At 43.3% G+C, this 16221-nt stretch overlaps 3 protein-coding genes across 3 annotated transcripts; 1 reads left to right on the plus strand and 2 right to left on the minus strand.

Moving 5' to 3' along the window:
* Window positions 1-4161: 4161 nt before the first annotated feature.
* On the minus strand, window positions 4162-6741 carry LOC117548436 (zinc finger protein 765-like). Its single transcript, XM_034219740.1, has 4 exons — window positions 6406-6741; window positions 6041-6177; window positions 5850-5955; window positions 4162-5769 (listed from the first exon to the last, which is right to left on the minus strand). Exons 1-4 carry the CDS (start codon window positions 6665-6667, stop codon window positions 5162-5164), a joined length of 1113 nt encoding a protein of 370 aa, XP_034075631.1. The 5' UTR covers window positions 6668-6741; the 3' UTR covers window positions 4162-5161.
* Window positions 6742-7121: 380 nt separating this feature from the next.
* LOC117548435 (zinc finger protein 544-like) lies at window positions 7122-9136 on the minus strand. Its single transcript, XM_034219739.1, has 4 exons — window positions 8644-9136; window positions 8425-8503; window positions 8243-8336; window positions 7122-8164 (listed from the first exon to the last, which is right to left on the minus strand). The coding sequence occupies exons 1-4, from the start codon at window positions 8934-8936 to the stop codon at window positions 7488-7490; spliced, it is 1143 nt and encodes a 380-aa protein (XP_034075630.1). The 5' UTR covers window positions 8937-9136; the 3' UTR covers window positions 7122-7487.
* Window positions 9137-9353: 217 nt separating this feature from the next.
* On the plus strand, window positions 9354-16145 carry pgls (6-phosphogluconolactonase). Its single transcript, XM_034219742.1, has 6 exons — window positions 9354-9471; window positions 9863-10137; window positions 10235-10342; window positions 10449-10550; window positions 11144-11284; window positions 15272-16145. Exons 2-6 carry the CDS (start codon window positions 9874-9876, stop codon window positions 15416-15418), a joined length of 762 nt encoding a protein of 253 aa, XP_034075633.1. The 5' UTR covers window positions 9354-9471; window positions 9863-9873; the 3' UTR covers window positions 15419-16145.
* The last annotated feature ends 76 nt before the right edge of the window (window positions 16146-16221 follow it).

Genomic DNA, 16221 nt, shown 5'->3' on the forward strand with positions numbered 1-16221 from the left:
TACTACAGCAAAAGTATTCTCCGTCGGGACTTCCTGCAACAACACCTCGCCGTTATCTTGATTCTGATTGGCCAGAAGACATTATCAAAGATGTTCTATTGAGAAGACGATCACTACGTGACAACAGTTTTCAAAACCGTTTCTTGTCTTCGGTATTCTTGTGTTGGCGTGAGAATAGTTTGGGCAGCGTGAGAGCGTGAGATTGAGAGTGAAAGCGTGTGTCACACGCCAGATGCGTGAGAGTTGGCAACCCTGCTGTAGTGACTGTACAGTGAGAGTGTACTGTACTGTCTGTACACCATGTATTTTCTACAACACTACATGTGTACATTATACAGTACATACTACATACATAGTGATGCACATACATACTGTTAGAAATTAAAATCAATGTTGATATGGCGTAATTTGAATTAAATACACTATTTAATTTAAATTAGTTTTATTCTGAAAAAACGGAAGTTCACACTAATTTAATACTTTTATTCTGAAAATGATTCACTTCCGGTTAGCATCAGCATGTGTCGAAATGCTACGTTTTCAAACCGTGAATCGAAGGTGAAATGACATGTGATGTTGTACACTGAGCACACTGGGATTAACACTCATTTATTGACGCTGAATAACGTTTATCAGGGAATGTTTAAATAACCACAGACACCAACCTGGGCTGACGGGAGATGAGGAGAGCGCATCCTTTTGCAATTTAATTTGTACACCACCGCATCTTTTGTGTAATTAAATACCGTTAACTTTTATAAGCTTCCCTTGACTCTTTTCAGTCTCTCCTGCCTTCAGGGAGGTTTTAGATGGTTTATAACAAAAAGGAGAATATACGTAAGTGCTAGTTTTTTTTGCGAGTCCAAGTACCGGTTCCCGACGTTCCGGTTTTAACCGGACTTGAACCGAAACTTTTTACAAGTCCAGTACCGGTTCGGCGTACCGGTACGAAGCACTGCAGCATAATAGACCGTTCGTGATGGACTTTTGAAGGTAAGAATACGTTTAAAGATGTATATTGCGGATATCAGAACATCTGAATCAAATTAACTACACATGTGTATTACAGGATGTTAGTGCATTATCCCTTCAATCAGTATATTTAACGTTTACAGATAACAGATTACGCTAGAATGCCGGATAAAGTTAGCAACACACGTTAGCCACGAACAGCCTATTAATCCGTTCTCCTAATGTTATTTCCTCCAACGTTGTGGAATTAGAGAAAAGGGGCTTCTTAACGTGCTTTTATCCGGGGTGGAGGGAGTTACATATTAGTTAAATATAAAATTGGGGCGTGTGATTGTAGTGGGTGGAGGTGGTGAAATGAGGATATCCATCTTGGAGTTCAAGCTAGTATAATATAGTTAACGTTACACAATAATAAGGAAGAGAGCTATTTTTGTGATACATCGCTATTGATATGGATTTAGAGTGGATATGACTTCTAAACAGTAAACTAAAACATAATTTATGGGTGAGTGTTTTTAGCAATCATATTAAGTCTGTGATTCTGTTGATTATTACCTGTCTGTATTATGTTGCAGCTCAGCTGATTTTGGATTGATGGCAAAGGGAGAGGGACTTAAGTGAGAGTGAAAACACATGGTACGTTTAAAATAGGTCAGCAATTTCCCATCCTATAGGTTGCTAGATGTAACTAACCCTTTCTCCTGTCTCCCTCTTTCAGCACAAGAACCCCACAGGGATTCAATGGAGCCTGAAGACCTGCAATGAGACCCTGCACCTGAGTCTCAACTCCCAGAGCTTTGCAAGCCTCTCCCTGTTCCTTATTTTTATTAAACAGACGTTAAGCTTCCCAATGGTGTGGTCTTCGTTTTGTGAAAATATGATTACCTCACATATGCTGTTGCTGTCTTTTGTGATAGTTAAATTGCTCCTGCTGACTTGAGCCAGACATTCTTTCCTCCTCTCTGTGTCAGTGGGGAAACCTTACATTTGTACTCCTTTCTCTGAGCGATTGGAGCATCCCCAGGCAGCACAGCAAACCATGGGGGAGACTATATGCCAGGACAACACGGAGGAAAAGGCACAGACAAACTGCATGCATGCTATTCAATGTTTATTGAATTCCATGTATTTACTGTCAGTTGACAATCATTGATAGGCACCTGTCGGTCTCCTGTCCTTTCTGAAAGTCATAAAGAAGACATTACTTATTTAGATTACTTATGTCCTCAATTACCAGGGCCCAAGAGTTCAAAACTTTTAATCCCTATCTGATCAAATCAGATTTGGATTTTGGGGAGTTCAAAACCAAAAAACAGGATTAGGATCACTTTGATATCCGATCAGATCAGGAAATCCAATCCAAGCTTTAATCTGGATCACATCTTCAAAACGGGTAGTTCAAACCGACAACACAGGTTTGGGATCAATTTGATCCCAAAAAACTGGATTATCCTGATCCCACCAGAGGGGTGGATTTCCAGTGGATTACCAGAGCAACATTTACTGTACAATTTATTTTAAAATATGTTTCAATTTAAATTAGATGGCAAAGTTTGTTAACGGAAATAATACACTATTTTTAGCCTTCATGGGAAATACATTTTATTTTCCATTTTTTGCTCACGTTTGTGGTGGCCTATTTTGTTTTAAACCAAATGTTGATGACATAAATGTATATGCTCATAAAAGTATCACAACAAAGATTGTCAATCACAAATGTAATTTAGATTAAATAAAAAATATCTTCAACAAAAAAAGTCCATCATCTGTCATCACCTTTCAAAAGTAATTGCGGACAATAGATGTCTCTGCAATGTGGTCTCTTGTCTTCCTTGTATTATTTTTCATGTCCACTAGATGGCGATTGGTAGGATTAAAGCACTGATATTCAGGATCTAGTCATCTTGAAAAGTCGTAATCTGGATCAGGCTGATCCTATCCTGAATTGCTTTGAACTCCAGGGACAAAATGTGTCCGATTTGTCTGATCCAGGATCACAAAAAATGGGATTTCAAAATCTGATCGGATCTGATTGAGATTAAAAGTGTTGAACTCCTGGGCCCAGGGGATTACTGAAACCACCATGAATTAAATAAATTGTAGAAATGAATCTAATCTGAATTTTGAAACCTTCCTTCCCTCCCTCTAAATATATCAAACATTAGGAAGTGATGCTCCTGACTACCATTCAAGTTTAAGAAGATAATATTTGTTTTAAACAATTCAAAGCAATAAACAACAGCAACAGGCTCTTTAACCAAGGCAACGTTAGCCTAACATGTATATGTTAACAGGTAAAATAGCTGTTCACAGTCACACTATGTATATTTTCTGCTATTTTATTTCTATTTGAGATGTTTACATTTTCGATTGTTTAATTCTAGTCTTTTAACTGTTTTATGTACAATGCCTTGTCTTTTGCTGCTGCAAAGCAAACATTTCCCAAATTGGTATCAATAAAGTACTTCTTATGTTATCTTAATCCTCAAATATTAGCAAATTTAACTTTTTCAAATACTGATGTAACTACATACACATCGATATGTTGTATACATATTGCAAATCCAAACCTTTATTCACTACTTAAGTTATTACCAAAAATCGTAGTTCTATCTCCTGTTATCAATGCATTCACATTGCCCGCCATGAACTTCCGGGGAACGATCCTCGTCTACATGAACCACGTGACGATAACCGTTTTTGGACTTCCGTTATCGTAACTCTTCTCTCTATATGGCGCTGATCCGGACTAAAACCAAAAAACCATCCCACAGGCAATAAGACTATTAAACACCGGAATTTAACAACATCATAACATTAATCTGGCTGCTATTTAGAAGTGTATCTAATATATCACTATTTCTACTATTTTTCTTTTTGTATTTACTATTTACTTGCACTATGTTGTTCTGATTGTCTGTTTTATTGTGTTTCACTGTTGGAGGACCCTGTGACCTAAGATTTTCATCGTCATAACTACACTGTAGCTATGTACGTATGACCAATAAAAGCACAAGGCAGAGATAATTCACTCAGTAAATCACTGTGGTCTTTTCAGGGGAATCTTATTACCAAAAAAAAAATGCATACAGATAATTGCTTTGTTAGGTATGATGACAGTTCAGTATAGAATATAATAGCATTTCTTGAAAATAGTTCACATTTAAAACCAAAACAACTCAATTTGACTCGACTGACACCATTTGTCTTTCTGCAAACATACTGCAGCCCAACAAATACATTTATTTCAAACAGTAACACCATTTGAGCCAGAACTCAAGAACATTATGTAACGAACACACATCAACATTTCACAAGTAGTGTTTTTAAAAGAGAGACAATTTCAGTCAGGTCAATACTAGTAAATGAAGCATGATGTGATATAAAGCAAGGGTGAGTCAGTGAAGCAAATGGGGAGTTGTATTACTTCTACATTATTGTGAAGAGGTAGTTTTGAAGGTTTATGCTACATGTGTGCAAACAATGGAGCAATTGTCCAAAGTATGAATTTGGCATTATTTGACCCAGGCCTTGTGTGGCATGAACTGAGGTATGTATAATGTCACTCTAACCAACATGCAGAGTAAAAAATGGAAGCATTTTCTCTCATTGCTTGGATAAGAACCTCACATTAAATGTAAGTAGCAAATATGTTTTATCTGACACGGATCAAACATGATGCGAAATAGGCTTTTAAAAAAGGGACAGTTGACCCCAAATCACAATGTAGTCGTTTCCTGTAGTGCTATAATACAATCTAACTGTTTTGGTGTGAGTAGGTATAAGGGAGGAACGGGGAGGGGGGGGGGGGGGGTTGTTGTAGTTAAGTACTCGAAAAATCGCACAAAAACAAGTAATAAGAAAAATATTATTTCTTATTTTAGGGTGTACATTCAAAACCTTGTTAAAGGAATAACATATTTAACAATAACTGCACACTAACGACAGTCTTCTGTTGTTTGGATTCTGCAGCAATTCTCTTAGCAATAAATCTAAAAATACATCAAACAAACTACTATTTTCTCAGCAGCATAATTTCCCATACAGGCTATTAAATAGGCCTTTATTTGATATAGATAGGAGTTTTTTTTAATATTAATCTTTCATCTACATTTGAGTTTAATTTCAAGTTGAAACGTTAAGCCACTGAGCGTGACAGAGAGCGCTTTAGCAGAAGTGATTTGATCGGTTAATTGAAACACTGGTGGTGATTTAAACCATACTTGTATGCATAACATTTCCCACAGTCCACACAGCTGTAAGGTTTTTCGCCGGTGTGTGTTCGAATATGTATGTTCAGAGAGCTTTTCTGGGAAAAACTTTTGCCACAGTCTGGACAGCTGTACGGCTTCTCCCCAGAGTGCACGCGTTGGTGCAGTTTCAGGTACGTTTTCTGAGCAAACCGCTTCCCGCAAACGGAGCAGCTGAACGGCTTCTCACCTGAGTGTCGCCGGATGTGGACTTTCAAACTGCTCAAATAGTTGAAGATCTTCCCACAGAATAAGCACTCAAACTGTTTGGTTGGCCTCCCAGGTTTGGGCGGAAGTTCTTTGGTGGCATTCATGAGGATATTGTTTGAAAAGTCTGAGTACTCTGCGGTGGCTGAGGAAGAACTTGTGTTGTCAACCATTATGCTCATTGTTGCATCATCTATCAACTTGTCCATAATGGTTGGCTGTGGGCGTTGTTGTGTTTGAATGTCAGCTGTCATGGGGTAGCTGCTTAATTCCCCTGAGTTAAGCTGCAGCTCATCAACAGATCTATGAAGAATGCTGTCCTCGTCAAAAAATCCACCAACTGTCAAATGGGAACAAATGTAGTAAAATCACAGAAACTTGGTATTATAATCTTTGGATTTTTTTTATTTATGTACCTACCTTTTCTATTATCTGTGAGCCTCATCTGCTGGCCAATGGGATGATCATCATACGTCTCCTCTTTGACGAAGATCAGATCAGGTTCCCTCTCCATTAAGTCTATTACCTGTCAACAAGACATAAAAAGCAGCTTTAAATACAGTCATTCAGTCAACAAACAAATAAAGCTAGTTGTTGGTATAAACACTGACCAGGGGCCCCATGCTTGTCATAGCAGCAGGCTCCACTGTTGCTTTTCTTTGACTTGGGGCTTTTTCTTCTCTCCACAGATCCATGCACCAGTCTTTTCCATAAACTCCATCAATGGCTGGAGCAAGATGCTGCTGGTCTGGAAGAAGAAGCAGGTGTGAAATTCTAACATCCTACAGATGGTAAACAAACTTAGAACAGCATTAGTGATTCGTTTTAGACCGGATGTGCTGAGCTGGACATAACTAAGTGGAGGTAGTCGATACTGAAGCTAACGGGCAAACAAGCCATATAGAAATATGAATATTTAATGAAGCAGAGGCAGCTATAAACCAGAGTAACTGTCCAGATTTTGGACCCTCCTGACCTGCAGGCTGTCTGCGGCTGACACTGTTGACATGGGAAGAAAAGGTCTGTGCCTCCCTGGCTGCTCTCAGTTGGACCTCCAGCAAGTAGCACCTCTTCTTCAGAGCCTCGTTCTCCGTTTTGTGCAGGGATATCTCGGAGTGAAGGACAGAGGAGCATTCATCAGCCAGGTTCCCTATTTCCACCAGAGCCGTCTTCGTTAGTTTGTCCAGGACAGCGGCTAACTGCGCCCGAAAACTCCGGTTCGTGGTGTCGCACATCATGTCGATAGGGAGAGGGAATATTTCTAACTGTTTGCAATATTCCTAGCGGAGACGCGTTTACTCTTCCATAATGATATAGCTGTGCCGCGATGCATTGTGGGAAAATGGTATTCTTGCATTACAAAATGTACGAGCAGCACCTGAACGCAGCACGGTCTGAAAAAAAACGTTATTTCACCGAGGTAGAGACTAACGTTTTATAGTTCAGTGGGAATGACAGAGATAATAAAGTAATGTTACTACTGCCACTAATTCCGATTTAAAGAATGAATACTAAATAGATTAGAGTCAGAACCTTTGTTGAAACATGTTGAATGTTCACTGCCCTCCAGCGGCCACAGGGAGAAACTGCAGAACTACATCACAATAGTGGCTCAACATGTAATCATTGTCAGTGTGGTGATAATAAATAATACAGTAATACCAATAATGTATTTTTACAGTTAGTTTTTTGGTCAAAAAGCACATTATTTTTATTATTATCATCATCATCCAAATTACACAAGCGCCAATGCAGACAAGGTAGCCTACTTGTATACAAATATATTTATATAAAAAAGTATCATAGTTATCAACCATAAGATTTCACATGTAACAACATGGTCTCAGTTATCAGTTGTCAAAGTCAGTTCACATAACCTGCTGTATTACAGTAGTAGCACACTATCAAGTTTGCACAGTTTGGAAGGGGAACTTTGATATATTAATGGTATAGGCAGCAGAAACATTGTACCTTTGTATTGTTAAAGCAGGTGATACACACTCAAATCTGGAAACAGCAGCTTTTTTACATTTGACAGGCTGTTTTAGGAAGCTGAATTTATGAATGTCCCATATGTTGGTACCGTACACCAGATTCACTACCATACATATTCAAACTAGGGTCTAGATGTACTGTAAGGTGTTTTTTCAGATTATAGTTCTTTGTAAAGCCCTTGCCACATTGCATACAAACAAAAGGTTTTTCTCCAGTGTGTGTACGCTGATGCATATCAAGAGTGCATTTCTGAATAAAGCCTTTTCCGCAAATAGGACAGCGGTAGGGCTTCTCCCCAGTGTGTGTGCGCTGGTGTGTGTACAGATGCCCTTTTTGTGCGTATCTCTTTCCACACAGCGTGCACCTGAACGGTTTTTCACCTGTGTGACTTCTCTGGTGTATTTCTAGCTGGCTAAAGCATCTGAAGTTCTTTCCGCACTGCAAGCATCCAAACCTCTTAGCAGCTGAGTTCCTCAAGTGTTGAAGCTTCATATTTCTGAGCACACTTAAGCTTTGAGTGGCAACATTTTGGGCTAGGCTTTTCCCAGCAACTAGGTTTGTGTTTGCAGGTGTAAGCTGTGGATTCCACTGTGTTTCCCTCCTCCCTGGTACAGCGAGAGACGGCTGACTGCTCATAGTCTCAAAGCTGTCAGTAAACAGGGGCTGCAGACGATCTGCCATGGGTTTGGTACGCTGCATCACTTCTGAGCCCCTGTGGGTGTCTTGGAATTCTTCCCTTCCTGTTGACAACATACACAATATCAGTTTTTGTACAGCATAAATATCGCTGTGCAACAACATATTTATTTAATACTCACTATTTTCATTTGTCCCATCAGGTCCACAGTCCACCTCTGATGGCTCTTCTTTTACCACTATCAGTTCTGGCTGATCTCTCAGTTGGTTTGGGAGCTAATGAAAAAACAAAATGAGTGCACGACTGTTACACACAAGGACATCATACATTACATTGACACAATATGATTAGTGTACAACTTACTTCCGCTATGGCATACTCCTCCTCTTGAAGGTGATGCCAACTGCTTATCTCTGTGGAAGAACTTTCCCATGGACTTTCACTGGGAGGCAATACACTTATATTAGAATCACCAGGCAGGGTATAGCTGTTTTACAAGAGTTATGATGAAGATGTAATTATTGTTTCAGCATAACACAAACTCACTAACGTCTCACAGGCTACAGTAGTCAACAAGTCTACCTTTTAATGGCAGGTCTTGTCCTGTCAGGCTCCACAATGCCTTCCTCTGAACCGTCCCTCACCACTGCGCATACTGCTGCGTCCTGTCTGCTGCCCTGCGCGATATAAAGCAATTTCTCCATCAGCTGCAGTTTCTCTGCGAGCGAGGAGATTTCGTTCCGCCCTCGAGTTATCTCAATTTTCAGCATCTTCGATTCGATCTCGACCAGTTTGCTTATTTCCATTACAGTTGTTTTGGATAACGCGTCCATGATGGAGACGAGCTGTGTCTGGAAAGAGAAGACTGTCGACATGGTTAAAGTCTTTGGTTTGACTGCAAGTCGCACGCGAACGAGTTGTTGCAGTAGACCAGAGATCTTTAAATGTTCAATGTGAAATTTGGTCGCAACGTAAAACACGAGAAGAGCTGTTGTGCATGCCAGCAAAATACACGTGAAGAATCTCTTCAAAACTCAAGTAGTTGAAACGAGGCATCATTTCCATCTACCGGCTGGGAGGAAGCATAGCCCCGGTACACAGAACTACAATATCGAGCTGTATTGACTGAGCGTCTTTATTGACTTCAGTATCTTTCAAATGTGTGTGAAACTCTCCCAAAATCTACTGAGGTATTTTGTGAATTGCCTCTTTTTTAACCTATTTATTTTTATTGACTTGTATGTTGTTACTACACTGACCAGAATGCAGTTCGGTCTAAACACAGATAGGCCATTGGCTGTTTTCTTTATTTGTTCATGATTGGCTGGTGAGTGAAGTTTCCGGAAGTAGTGCGTTGAATTACATTTGCCGACTAAAACTCCTCCACACATTCTGCTGCTGGGATTACCAGTAAGTAACGACAGATATATTTTCGAACATGTATTGTAACTGCTTACAATTCTGGTTTATTCAAGAAATAAGTTAGGCTTTTCAAACATATTTTCGATACTGGCTACCGCACTACCGTGCAGAATCAGCTGGGGTTTGTAGCTTTTAGCGCCAGTATTTGCATAAATACTCAAAGGCTACTTATATTGCAGTTTCAATATAAACTTTAGTCAAGATAAACTTCAGTCAAAATATGTTTCATCTTAGATAAACAAACACTCTGTATGTGGATAATCTTTACAGGCACATCATGATGACTTGCAGAAGTTGTTGACTTCCTTACACATTGCTCAAAGCCTGTTATTACCCCTCTCTTTCTCTTTCTGTGCTAACAAGTCAATCCTTTTTTCAGAAAGCTATCTCATGGCTGGCAGAAGAGTTGTGGTCTTCCCCTCCTCAGCGGAGCTTGGTCCAGTGCTGGCCCAACTGGTGACATCTCGGGCTGAGAAGGCCATCGCCTCTCATGGCAGGTTCACTTTGGGCCTCTCTGGAGGAAGCCTTGTGTCCATGCTTGGCAAAGAGCTGCCCGCCCTGCCAGACTTGGACTGCAGCAAGTGGGTGGTGGGCTTCTGTGACGAGCGGCTGGTTCCCTTCAATGATCCTGAGAGCACCTATGGGCTATACAAGGTATTTTTTCCGGTGTGTGCTTGTTTGTCCTGGCTACATTAATGTATGATATGTAATTACATTGTGGTCAAATGTAACCCTTTGTTTTTTCCTATAGGGTCAGTTGTTTTCCAAGGTCAACATCCCTGACAGTGGGATCTTAACCATTGACTCCTCCTTGCCAGTCAACGAGTGTGCTGAGGATTATACCCGCAAACTGAAAGAGGTGCAGACATTTTTACAGATCTGTGGTCTACTTTGGCTCTAAAGTCACAGACCAATATGTTTTCAAAAATGTTTACTGAATTGTTTTGTTGCTTCCAAACAAACAGGTCTTCCCCGATGATAAATTCCCAGTGTTTGACCTGTTACTGCTAGGTATGGGGCCTGACGGACACACCTGTTCCCTCTTCCCAGACCACCCTCTCCTGGAGGTGAGGGCCGTACTCAAGAGAAACAAACATACAGAAAGAATCTGTAATGTCCATCATAGTCTTGTCATGGGGGCATAAATACATCCCTACCCTGGCCACTTTTTTAATGTTTTATTTAAAAGCTTCTCATATTTTGGACCATCATTATGAACCTAAAACTAAATTGCACATCTGGATGATAAACCTTGTTGGACAGTGACACTCTATTTCAGGATGGTCTATAACTTTGGCTTAATTACACGTTTATGTGCATGCAAATGTTTCTGTAATATAGGCTTATACAAATGTTTCATCATTGATGTGGTCCCTGATGTGCTGATCGAAAAGAACCATGTGTGTTCTGCCTTTACATTTCAAGACACTCCCCTGACACTGTATAGATAATTGATAGGTTTTAATTAAGGCACAACTTGAACTATGTAGTCTGCACGGCCGTTCCTTTTAACATGTCTTTGAGGCACTCTGACTCATTACACATCATATATTTGAAAGTCCTAGTACATTCTTTGGTTGTGGTTCACACACTGACTCTTTTGGCGACTGTGTACTTTACAGAAGATGAATGATTGGGTTTTGGTGTACTCCATATTTAGGAAACCAAGAAGATTGTGGCCTCCATCAGCGACTCTCCCAAACTACCGCCACAGCGTGTAACTATGACCTTTCCTGTGGTGAACTCTGCACGCTGTGTGGCTTTTGTGTCAACAGGAGGAAGCAAAGCACCCGTTCTGAAGGTATTGTTTGCAGCCTTTCTCTAAACACATATCATGTTCATAATCTTAAAACCCTATGTTTCCACGGCATAATAAATTATTACTAGGCCATATTTAGTTACAAACCCAGTCATTATGGGGTGGGAAAAAAACAATTGAATTGTTGCAGAAACAAAAAACATGCACAAAATGATTGAAATTACTTTCATGTAGGTGTATGTACATGACTCAGCAGTTACAGTTGCCAGAGGTTACAGGATCGTTAGTTTGACCACAAATATATGCCTCTATTCTGTTACAATAATGATTGGGTCAAGAGTGGTATTACCATCCATCCATCCATCCATCTTCTCCCGCTTATCCGTGGTCGGGTCGCGGGGGTAGCAGTTCCAGCAGAGAGCCCCAAACTTTCTTTTCCCTGGCGACATCAACCAGCTCTGACTGGGGGATCCCAAGGCGCTCCCAGGCCAGCGAAGAGATATAATCCCTCCACCTGGTCCTAGGTCTACCCCTTGGTCTCTTCCCAGCTGGACGTGCCTGGAACACCTCCCTAGGGAGGCGCCCAGGTGGCATCCTAACTAGGTGCCCGAACCACCTCAACTGGCTCCTTTCGACGCGAAGGAGGAGCGGCTCAACTCCGAGTCCCTCCCTGATGACCGAACTTCTCACCTTATCCCTAAGGGAGACACCAGCCACCCTGCGGAGAAAACCCATCTCGGCCGCTTGTATCCGCGATCTCGTTCTTTCGGTCATGACCCATCCTTCATGACCGTAGGTGAGGGTAGGAACGAAAATGGCCCGGAAGACTGAGAGCTTTGCCTTCTGGCTCAGCTCCCTTTTCGTCACAACGGTGCGGTAAAGCGACTGCAGTACCGCTCCCGCTGCTCCGATTCTCCGGCCCATCTCACGCTCCATTGTTCCCTCACTCGAGAACAAGACCCCGAGATACTTGAACTCCTTCACTTGGGGTAAGGACTCATTCCCTACCTGGAGTGGACAGTCCATCGGTTTCCTGCTGAGAACCATGGCCTCAGATTTGGAGGTGCTGATCCTCATCCCAGCCGCTTCACACTCGGTTGCGAACCGATCCAGTGAGTGCTGAAGGTCGCAGACCGATGAAGCCATTAGAACCACATCATCTGCAAAAAGCAGTGGTGCAATCCTTAGTCCACCGAACTGCAGACCCCCTCCCCCATGACTACGCCTCGAAATCCGATCCATGTATATTACAAACAGGATTGGTGACAAAGCGCAGCCCTGGCGGAGGCCAACCCTCACCGGAAATGGGTCCGACTTACTGCCGAGGACCCGGACACAGCTCTCGCTTTGGGAGTACAGAGATTGGATGGCCCTGAGTAGAGACCCCCTCACCCCATACTCCCGCAGCACCTCCCACAGTAACTCCCTGGGAACTCGGTCATACGCCTTCTCCAAGTCTACAAAACACATGTAGACCGGATAAGCGTACTCCCAGGCCCCCTCCAGGATCCTTGCGAGAGTAAAAAGCTGATCCGTCGTTCCACGACCAGGACGGAATCCGCATTGTTCCTCCTCAATCTGAGGTTCGACAATCGGCCTGACCCTCCTTTCGAGTACCTTAGAGTAAACTTTCCCGGGGAGGCTGAGTAGTGTGATGCCTCTGTAATTGGCACACACCCTCTGATCCCCCTTTTTAAATAGGGGAACCACCACCCCGGTCTGCCACTCCTTCGGTACCGTTTCCGACTTCCACGCAACGTTGATGAGACGTGTCAACCATGACAGTCCCTCAACACCCAGAGCCTTCAGCATTTCCGGGCGGATCTCATCCACCCCCGGGGCTTTGCCACTGTGGAGTTGTTTGACGACCTCAGTGACCTCCCCCCGGGAGATTGGTGTTGATCCCCCGTCATACTCCAGCTCTGCCTCTAACATAGAGGGCGGAGTTGTCGGGTTCAGGAGTTCCTCAAAGTGTTCCTTCCAACGCCCTAACACTCCATCAGTTGAGGTCAACAACGTCCCATCCTTACTGTACACAGCTTGGATGGTTCCCTGCTTCCCCCTCCTGAGGTGTCGGACAGTTTTCCAGAACAACTTTGGTGCCGCCCGAAAGTCCTTCTCCATGTCTTCTCCGAACTTCTCCCACACCCGCTGCTTTGCCTCGGCCACGGATGAGGCTGCTGCCCTTCGGGCCTGTCGGTACCTTGCAACTGCCTCGGGAGTCCCCCGGGATAACAAATCCCTGAAGGCCTCCTTCTTCAGTCGGACGGCTTCCCTGACCACCGGTGTCCACCAGGAGGTTCGAGGGTTACCGCCCCTTGAGGCACCTAGGACCTTGAGACCACAGCTCCCCGCCGCGGCTTCGGCAATAGAGGCTTTGAACACCAACCACTCTGGTTCAATGTCCCCAACCTCCACAGGAATGCCCGAAAAGCTCCGCCGGAGGTGTGAGTTGAAGGCCTCCTGAACTTGGGCCTCCTCCAGACGTTCCCAGTTCACCCGAACTACACGTTTGGGCTTACCAGGTCTATCCAGAGGCTTCCCCCGCCACTCGACCCAACTCACCACCAGATGGTGATCAGTTGACAACTCCGCCCCTCTCTTTACCCGAGTGTCCAAAACATACGGCCTCAGGTCCGATGATACGATAACGAAATCGATCATGGACCTTCTGCCTAGGGTGCTCTGGTACCACGTACACTTATGAGCATCCTTATGTTCGAACATGGTGTTTGTTATGGCCAATCCATGACTAGCACAGAAGTCCAGTAACAAACCACCACTCCGGTTCAGATCAGGGGGGCCGTTCCTCCCAATCACGCCCCTCCAAGTGTCTCCATCATTGCCCACATGTGCGTTGAAGTCTCCCAGCAAGATTAAAGAGTCCCCTTCAGGAGCCCCATACAGGACTCTTTCCAGGGTCTCCAAGAAGGCCGTATACTCTGAACTGCTGTTGGGTGCATAAGCACACACAACAGTCAGAGTTTTCCCCCCCATAACCCGCAGGCGTAGGGAGGCGACCCTCTCGTCCACTGGGGTAAACTCCAACAACGAAGCACCTAACCGGGGACTTGTGAGTATCCCCACACCCGCCCGGCGCCTCACACCTTGAGCAACTCCGGAGAAGAATAGAGTCCAACCCCTATCCAGAAGTAAGGTTCCAGAGCCGACGCTGTGCGTAGAGGTGAGCCCAACCAGATCCAACTGGTAACGTTCCACCTCCCGCACAAGCTCCGGCTCCTTCCCCCCCAGAGAGGTGACGTTCCACGTCCCCAAAGCCAGCTTCTGTCGCCCGGGTCTGGTCCGTCGAGACCCTCCGCTTTCACTGCCACCCTTCTGGCAGCGCACCCGACCCCATTGATGTTTCCCGTAGGTGGTGGGCCCGCGGGACGGAGAAGCGGAGGTATTGCCCACGTTGCCTTTTCGGGCTGGGCCCGGCCGGGCTCCGTGGCAAGCCCGGCCACCAGACGCTCGCCGACGAGTCCTCCTTCTGGGCCTGGCTCCAGAAGGGGACCCCGGGCTTCCTCCGGGCCGGGTATCCTCACTTCTTGTATCGTCTTTCATGAGGTCTTTTGAACCAATCTTAGTCTGGCCCCTTGCCTGAGACCAATTTGCCATGGGAAACCCTACCAGGAACACAAGGTTCCAGACAACACAGCCCCCAGGTTCATCAGGGCACACAAACCTCTCTACCACGGTAAGGTGCTGGTTCTTCAGAGAGGTATTACCCACATGCTGAAACATGATTTAAACTGCTGAGTCATCAACACAATCAGAATAAGGTTAATCTGCACTGTTAGTGTACAGTTTTATTATTATGCTGCTGTGTTTATTGTATTTGTGTAACTCTGGCACAGCCAATTCCTTCGGGATGAATAAAGCCTTATCTTATAAGGAATATGGGTTGGTGCAAAAATATTTGGATAAAATAAAAATACAGGCAAACATAAATCTAGAATACAAAAATATAAAAACCGCTATATGAAAGTTTAGTGCTGTTGAATTCTAACTGTAACAATTTTCTTTCAGGAAGTGTTGGAGGGTAGAGATGGTCCAGCTTATCCAGCGGCTCGCGTTGTCCCGACTAATGGCGAGCTGTTTTGGCTAGTCGATGACCCCGCAGCTTCATCCTTAACCATACAGGTAGAGAGGCTAGGCTCAGGGGCCAAACTATAAAGCTGCCCGTCGGATAAATGAAGGCAGGAAGCTAACCTGAAAGTAGAAACTGGAAAAAAGTGCAGAACATTCCTACCTTCACATGACAGTGGTATTCCTTTACATAGGTGAAATAGTGACATAGGATATGGAGATGATTTAAAAATATTATATATGTTTGTTATCTCAATCATAGGAGTCAGCACTTATTGAAATGTGGTTAGTGTGCCTGAGGTGTAGCTTTTTCTGAGTACGGTTTAAAGTCCCCCCTCCCTTCAAAATGTGTTTTTTATTTTGCTTATTTTTACATAACTGTACAGAATAATGCACAGTGTGAGCATAGTTTGATATTAGTCATTTGAAGAATACAGCTAAAATAAAGTGAAAATGGACTTCAGGTATGGGAGATATCTTGCACTGTCTAAATACTCTCAATGTAGAATGAGTTGGTGTAATTTTAAGAATAATCTACTTTATTTTGTTGTGAAAACCCCTTGTAAAAAAACACCAAATCATTAACTGATGCAGAGTATTTCATTGAGAAAAATGTGTCTGAGGAAGATCTTTAAAGTTAGACTTTTTTGGCTTTGAAGTTCAGGAAATTCATAAAACACACTTGTGCAGTCCAGATCAACAGTTCATTCGTCTGACAACGTTATAATTAATACACTGTATTTGGGTGCATTTCTGAAACGCCTTTTACAACATGTTTTCATTAGCAATTTGGACAAATAAAAAGTGAATTGAACGTTTGCCTCTTGGTTTTTCCTGAGCTATCTTACTCCATAGTCCATCCCCTTTAAGACTACCCCACCCCTTTAATG

This window comes from Gymnodraco acuticeps, unplaced genomic scaffold, assembly GCF_902827175.1.
Source record: "Gymnodraco acuticeps unplaced genomic scaffold, fGymAcu1.1, whole genome shotgun sequence".
Lineage (NCBI taxonomy): Eukaryota > Metazoa > Chordata > Actinopteri > Perciformes > Bathydraconidae > Gymnodraco > Gymnodraco acuticeps.